Source organism: Echinops telfairi, unplaced genomic scaffold, assembly GCF_000313985.2.
Source record: "Echinops telfairi isolate 266 unplaced genomic scaffold, ASM31398v2 ScPeMD7_3533;HRSCAF=4204_0, whole genome shotgun sequence".
NCBI classification, from domain to species: Eukaryota; Metazoa; Chordata; class Mammalia; order Afrosoricida; family Tenrecidae; genus Echinops; species Echinops telfairi.
In genome coordinates this window covers 33593323-33601450 of record NW_022107431.1, presented here as the reverse complement: position 1 = coordinate 33601450, position 8128 = coordinate 33593323, and the positions used below count along the sequence as shown (strand labels likewise).

General features: G+C 46.7%; 1 protein-coding gene across 1 annotated transcript in view; it reads right to left on the bottom strand.

The window, feature by feature from the left end:
- Positions 1–8128, bottom strand: part of MAP3K5 (mitogen-activated protein kinase kinase kinase 5) — a 230658-nt gene that overhangs the window by 135616 nt on the left and 86914 nt on the right. The window contains exon 3 of the mRNA XM_045294594.1: positions 61–84. Coding sequence (XP_045150529.1) covers positions 61–84 — 24 coding nt within the window. The remainder of the gene's footprint in view (positions 1–60; positions 85–8128) is intronic.

Here is an 8128-nt window from a genome sequence, read left to right as displayed (position 1 = left end):
GCCTAGGATTAGTTGGTGAAAAACATAGATTAAGAGATGTTTGGCAAGGACAATACTTACAGTATTCTTTTGGCAAATGAGTTCCTGAAAAATACAAAGAAAGAAAAAGGTGAGACAAAAGTTAATACCCAAGCCCACCAATTAACTAATCTTGATCAAACTGTTCTATGTGGAAAGGGCTTCTTAACCACTTTATAAGCACTTAGAGACTTCACAGCGTAGAAGGCGTTCCAGCATTCGAGACGTTTATAATCTGACGGGAGAACGTGCACGTGTTGTCTGTGGTTGAAGGAAAAGAGCACACACGTAAAATCCCCAAACGGACTAATCTGAGAATCGTTCTGCCAAATATTCATGCTGCAGAGTGAAGTGATCCAGTTTTCATGCTAAACAGTTAAGCGATTGGCAACGATTGGCAACAATATCTTTGGGAAAAGGTTTAAACCAGTTTTGTTGTTGTTCTACCCCCCCCCCCCAAGCACCACCTCACTCACACCCTGGGAGGGGCATACGCATTTTTCCTGCAGAGAAGGAGGGTGGTGAGTGGGGACCTCTAGAAACCCCGGCCACGGGTCTCACGCCCACAGAGGAGTCAGATCAGACCAGTTCAGGGCGGTGGGCAACAGTGCCACCTTCTAGGTCATGAGGACGCCATGAAGCCACGTAGTGTCTGCCACACAGTACAAAAGAGCTCAGATGCTTTGGGGTCCACCCCACGTGTCAGTCGGAGCAGAGCTGTGCACCAGGCTGCTGCTGATCCTGCTCTCAGGTGCCACTGGGTCCGTCCCAGCCCACAGCGCCCATGCACGACAGAAGGGTGCTGCGCCTCAGCCCATTGTTGCAACCGCAGTGTCAATCCACCTTGGTGAGGGCCTTCCTCTTTGTTGCTCCGCTTGACCAAGCACGGTGTCCTTTTCCAAGGACTGGTCTCTCCTGACCGCATGTAAGATGAAGTTGGGATTCTAATTCTAGGCCTTTGCACACTATTCACCACAGGGGTTTCAATGACTGTTTTTCCAAAGTGGGCCACCAGGCACAACTCTGGGTCTCGGGCATGCCTCAGAGGAAGCTGGCATATATAGGATCCCTAGAGGCTAAAGGGAACAGAGCTTGGGGCAATGATCTAGAAAGACTAGAGGAGTAGGAGTTCACTGAGGTGGGGCAGCTGATTGAGAAAGGAGAAAACCGGTCGTCAGAGCAGAAAAGATAGCATGTATGTTGTCATGGACACAGGAAATGGAAGGCATTTGTGGTGTCTCAAAAGGTGGGTCTTTTGGCTAAGGGGAGGACCTGGTCCAGTAGGGTAAGAGAGTGGTGATGTCAGGCCCAGCTGCCTGGCGTCCTGCAGCCCAGGCCTGGGGCTGGACCTTAGCAGAGGGGCCAAGAAAAACCAGGGACGGCTTTGGCTCAGAGCAGTAAGATTTTTGAATATTTGACAATAACAGAGGAATCGATTAATTTATAAAGAAAAGTACTATTCTGGGTAATTTTGAGACCCATGTACAATCCTCAATGAAAACCATATGGAGACTGTCTGACTTCCTGATAAAAGGGTGCGGACACATTTAAAAAGAAACACTATCAAGTCGGGGACAGGGGCTATGGTTTCCCAGAGAAAGAAAATGTTACTACAGATTGAGGGCACCTGGGAAGGCGCCCCAGAAGGTGGCACTCCGGATGAGCCATGGGGACAGAGAGGACCTGCAAAGGGAATGCTGGCAGGGGCGTGTCCAGACTGGACAACTAGGCAAAGCAAAGGGCTGTTCAGGGACAACGTGCACATCGCTGCACAGGGGCTGCGGCAAACGCTTGGCTAGCGCGTGGCTGAGAGGCGGAGAGAGATTTGGCTGCTGGCAGAGGAGATCAATGATGAACCCTTTCTGTTTGCTGATCCCGACCTGTGGTAACCTACTGACTTCCCTTAGAAAGCCCCTTAACTGTGAGTGTTGTCTGTGGGTTCTGTGTGGCCGTTGGCATGAATCATCAAACCCAGCATCAATGTACTGTGGTATGGGAGAAATGTTTGGTGCCAGAATAGGTAAAGAAGCCTGGACCACGGAGGCTTGTCTGGCCCCCTGCCTGTCTCATGGCAACAAGGAAACCAGAGAAGGTCAGATATGGCCCTCCAGTGCTGCTTCCCACAACTGCTAAATGCCACATTACACAAATGCTATAAAATGCCTATACTCGAAAAGATAAAATCAACATATGAGGGGGTACCCCCCCAAAAAACAGAATTGCTCTGGGCAGAGCGGAGCTTTTGTAGTACAATTTTTTCCCCATTAAGCAAGCATTAAGCAACTCGCTCTGAGTGAGTGCACACAGTGGCATTGCCTGGGAAGGTTCTCTCTGGTCACGGTGAATATTTTTGTGAAAGCAGTTTTGCTCAAACCTCGTTTTTTGTGATGGCCGATTTGAGAGAACACCCTGTAGATGTGAAGTTTTGTTTTCCTGCTCAGGAAAAATACCACAGAAACTGCTGTGATGATGAGCACAGCTCGTAAGGGCAGCACTGTGGGATAAACTCAAGTGTATGCACGTTGTCTCTCTGCAAAAATGGTGAAGTGTCAATTGATGACAAACCTCATTCTGGATACCTGTCAACTTCCTGAAGGGACAAAAATGTCCACTCAGTGCATTTGGAGTTCATTACACCAAGTCAGACTGTTAATCAAGCTTCCTAGTCACAGGTTCTGAACAGGTTTCATAACACTGTGTGACAAAACAGGCCTGATTTGTGGCAGACAGGGCACTGGTTTTGCGACCACAACAATGCATCATTCCAGTGCACCAGTTTTTGGCAAAAACAGCAAGCTTCTCTCTTGCCCCATGCACCTTACTCACTTGACCTTGCTCCGTGTGACTTCTTTTTGTTTCCCCAAATGAAGAAGGACATGAAAGGACAGTGATCTGTCGGCTTAGAAGAGGTGAAGAAAAAAACGAGGGAGTTGCTGTCAACCATCCACACAGATGAATGTGAAAAATGTTTCCAAGACGGAATCGTGGATTTGACAAATATATTAAGTATAATCGAGAGTACTTTGAAGGTGATAAGATGTTTGGTTGAAAAAAACAAAACAAAACCTACATAGCTTTTTTCTGGAGAAAGGAATTCCATTGTGGGGGGTACCCCCTCTTAAACCCCAGTGTATTACATCATCACACCACAACACCCCACTTGCCTGAAGTCTTCAGGGAGCTGTGGGCAAACACATTCACTGACTATACTAGAAACACACCAAAAATGTGTTTAATTTTTCTGTTTTTTTAAGTACTCAACAATCAAATTCTCAGTCAAAGGGAAGGCAAAGATTATTTGGGACAATATAACTCGGCGGGGGTGGGGGTGTCTCCTTAAATATAAATAAATGCAGTGTCTCCAAAACAGGAATCAACTGTGTGCCTGAAACAGGAAAATTCAGCCAGAGAAAAGGGGAGAAGCAGAGCAGCTGGTGTGAATTTGAGGCAGCGAGTCAGGGGTACAGCTGCAGAAATCCTAGGGCGGTCTCCTCTGCCCTACAGGTCACTTGGAGGCGCTGTGGGTTAAAGCTGGAACACAGTCCTCAAAGAAACTCCAGTCCCTTCTACTCCATCCTTACTAATGTTGTTCCATATTTAAATGAGCATGCCTGGGTGAGCAGACTCTGAAATAAGTAGATGTTGTTGCTAGGGGCCATCGAGTCCTTCCAACTCAGAGCAAGCCCCTGGAGCAGCGTGGAAATGTCTGCGAGGGTTTCCTGGCTGCAGTCTTTAAGGACGTGGATTGCCAGGCCTGCCTCCCCCAGAGTTCCCTGGTGGTTTCAAACCACTAACCTCCAGTTAGCAGCTGAGCCTTTAAAGGCAGACAGCGCGCACCACGGATTGAATTGGGCCAATGCCCGAATGTGTCAGCATGGCTGGGCCGTGATTTTGCTTTGGCAGCTCCACAAGGGGTAATCATCCCCCAAGAGGGGACCTGATGTGATCAGCCAGGCAGTTGGAAGGAGATTCAGGTGTGACATAACACCCTTCACCAGGTCCAACCCTAATGTGAGGTACAGCGTTGCCCTGGGATGTGGCCCACATCAGCTTTTATCTTACAGAGGATAGAAAGCGCAAAAGTGGGCAAAGAGAGAGAGACCCACTGCCATCAAGAAAGAAGCACCAAATAGAGGAATAGAGTGTGTCCTTTGGACCCCGGGGCCACTCTCGGGGAGCTTCCTAAACTCAGGGGAAGATTGCTGCCAAGACACATGCCACTCTGCCAAGGACAGAGGCTGAAGAGAAGCAAAGACCTCAGACTCCTACGCTCCAAAACTGTGAGAGGGAGAGTGTCTGCTGACTCGTCATCCACGCGTGCTATTTCTAGCAGAGCAGCACTCGATGGCCAGGGAGCCCTGGTGGCGTGGTGGTTACGCACTGGGCTGTGATCCTCAGAGTTAGCAGTTCAAAGTCACCACCCACTCCGTGGGAGAAAGACGGGCTTTCTCTGCCTGTTGAGAGTTACGGTCTCAGAAACGCAGAGGCGGCTGTGCCCTATCCTTAAGGTTGCTAGGCATGAACTCGGTGGCAATGAGGCTTTGGGTTTACGACAAAAGTTTACGTTGGGCTGGGATGCTGCCCAGAGACATTTTATCCAGACAGCATTTAACAAAGCTTCTTAGCACACACTTCATCTTATGATGTGCTGTCCTTGTTATAATTAATTTCCTCTTCTTTGGCACCAGCTGTTTCTTTCTGCAATGTCTAATTGGGCTCTATTAGTCATGGCAGGTATGTCTTTTTAAGAAGGACTTGTCTTATGAAAAGTTACAGGTAAAATAAACCTCTGTACACTAAATTCCACTTTAAGCTCAATAATAATTTTAAGGATACGTTCTAAAAGGCTCCACACAGGATGATGAACTACAATGTCACAAAGATCAACTTCCAAAGGAGGCATCTCTTTCAGAGTGGCCAAAGAGAAATCAAATTCAGCAAGCCTTGCACCACTGGGGTGAAAGTCAGAGGGCTTCAAGACCAACATATCTTGGGTCCCAAGTTTTCCTTCTTATGCCTTAAGGAACTCAAGCGATGGGGCTAGGAGAACCATCCTTACAAATGGCGCGATCGTGAGGACATCGCCCATGCGCTGTGTGCTACAGATGTCTCTTTGCCTTGGTGCTAGGGGAGGCTGAGGAAGCAAGGCAAGGGAGCAAGGGCCCAGGCCACAAAGCCTCCCTTAGCAGAGGTAATACTGCTGTCACATAAAGGCTGGCCTTAGGAAGGTCTTGGAATCTTTCGAAAGCTTTCAGGAGTCTATAACAGGAAAATCATCAGTTAAATAAATTACTCGGCCAGTTAGTAAGTTCCGACATTGTCAGAGAACATCTTCAAGAAGCAGGGCTTACATGTATTTCTTATTGCTCTTCCCTGGTATTTCCTTTTTTGCCTTCTTGTTTTTCTTTCTTTCCTCCTTTCTCTTCCTTTCCGCAATTTGAGACAGCATGTTGAGATAGTTAAGGTTTATTGTGCCAACCTAGTCGATAAACACATGTGGGATTAATTGAAGGGAGGAGAGATAAATGGCCCTGCTTCAGCTGGCAAGGCTCGCTTCCTGCAAGACATCCCTGAGGAGAAGCCACATGGACCTACCCTGATGCAGCCCTGGGTGCTGGAGCAGCTGTGTGGAGACCCCAGCCAGCGCTGAGATGCTTACATGCTCACTGATTCGTCTTTCCTCCTGCAGTCAGTGTCATTGCATATGTTTTGTGAGATGGAGGAGGACTTTGTAGATCGGTGTTGGACATATGGGCTAATGTTGGGCTTAGGGGCTTGGACAGCACTGAATTGGGATGCTTTATCCTTTATATAGAACTCTCTCATATATATATGAGTTTCTGTGGACTTGTTTCTCTAGTCTCTCCAGACTAACACAAATGTTTATGACTTAGATAAGTTATATCATTTCTGAAATGAATAATAGAAAAATTACTATTAAATAATATTAAGATTTACAGGTTTTTTAAAAAAATGATTATTTCCTCCCTCAACAGGAAAAAAATCTTCAATGAAGTAATAATAAAAAGAGTTCATGATGGTGAGGCTGAACCAAGAGATTATACGACTCATGAATCAATCATTGGCCATAAAGTAAGCGAGAGATTTGAGGCTGCACCATTAAAAGGGGTGTGGCAGTTACATAATCTTTTATCAACCTGAGTGAAGGGGTGGAGTTTAGCCTGTCAATCAGGTCATAGCCAATGATGTCTCTGTGTGGGCATGGCTTTTGCCTGAGGATTCTAGACACTCCAGTCTTCCTCCCTGGAGGCGGGACACACACACTCTGCTTCACTTCCCTGTTGACAAGCCACACGGAGCCAAGCTGATGGCAGTCAGAGCCCTGGGGCTGGAGGAGCCACATGGAGAGCACTGAGATGCTTCCACAAAACTTTCCACCCACTGACCTGTGATCTTCCTGCTTTCGGCATCATTACATGTGTTGTGTGAGTCTAAAGAGGAATTTATGGACTAGTATTGGGCATATAGGTTAACATTGGACTTACGGACTTGATCTGGACTGAGCTGGGATGTTTTCTCAATGTGCAATTGCTCTTGGATAAAAAGAGTTCTTACACATATGTAAATGTCTATGGATTTGTTTCTCTAGTCAACCTAGACTCATACAATGGGCAAAGCCAATGCTTCTGGTTCATAAATTGTTAGACTACCTTTTTTTGTAATACAGATACATTTCGTTGTATCAAAAAATTACCGGTAAAGTTTTCAGGATCTTCTAGTGTCATCTCTATAGCCGGACCATTCTTAGATCTTAATCATCGGTTAAATCCCACGTCATCTCCCTCAAGAATAACTCATCTTTCTGGCCTTGAGATATTGAACATGGTCCAAAGCCTACAGACGCATTTTTCATCTAAGAAGTTTCCAATGTCAGCCAAAGACAAGCTCTCCCGAAGGATGAAGCTGATGGGGAAGTGAGCACGCAGGGACCTCATCTTGTACTGGAAGCCCAGTGCGACACCCTTGACCATGTTCTGTCCATGCCTACAACCAAGCATGAACGCGAGCAGCATCTATCAGCGTGGAGCTTCTTTTTCCCTTCTAAGCAGACTGAATTCTACATGCATGTAAGCAGTGCCGCGAAATGTCTTACTATGGCTCTTCCACGCTGTAACTCCCACCAAAAGTTTGGGTGGGACTATGCAAACAGGGCACGCACCACACTAAGAGAGGGGATTGATCTGTTTTCATGACCATCCCTCTGGCTATAAGGATGAGCCATCTTTGAAGCGGGAGCCGAGAAGAGAGACCCCGGGGACTGAGAAAGAGCATGTTCAAGATCTCTGCCTGAAGCGGTGGAGGCCCGAGTCCAGCTACGCCTGTCACTCACGGGCACGGGACTCCGAGGAGCATCTGCGACACTATGGGGTACAGTCTCCTCATCTGGCCTGAGGACCTGGAGCTGTGGCACAAAGTAACAGGTGGGCTGGCTGCCTGGCCTGTGGAGCCAAAGGCCGAGGGACCTCATGGCTGAGAGACAAAGAACCGGAGAGCAACTTGGGGACCACTTTTTAAAGTTTGTGGAAGCATGAAATTAAAAGATAATGGGATTTTCCCACTCACTGTTTGAAGCGTTCGTGCATTTGTTATTCTTTGAAGTGCGTGGCAAAGGATGCTGTGTGGAAACAGACTATGTCCAGGGCAGAAAATAACTGGATTTCTATTTCACCTTACTTTAACTAAGGGCGATATTAAAATATGAATAACATAAAAGACTTTTGTTTATAAAAAACTAATTTTTAAAATTAATGAGATGTTCAGCTAGTTATACAAGTAGTTTGACAATGCACATAACAAATCACATAAGATCTTCTGCATGCTGCCAAATTTGATCCAATGCGTCCCCAAAGTATGCATTTGCTAAGTCTCCTTCGAAAGGGAAGGTGTCTCGTTTCATATGTAGACAGTAAGGTTAAACAGAAGTCCCTGAGTGGAACAAATGGCTAAGCCCTCAACTCCTAACCAGAAGATTGGTGGTTCCAATCCACCCTGAGGTGCCTTTGGGAAAAAAGTCTGGCAATTTGGTATAAAAGGTCCCAACCTTGAAAAACCCATGGGTGGTGCTACTGCATTTATGGGGTCGCCCTGA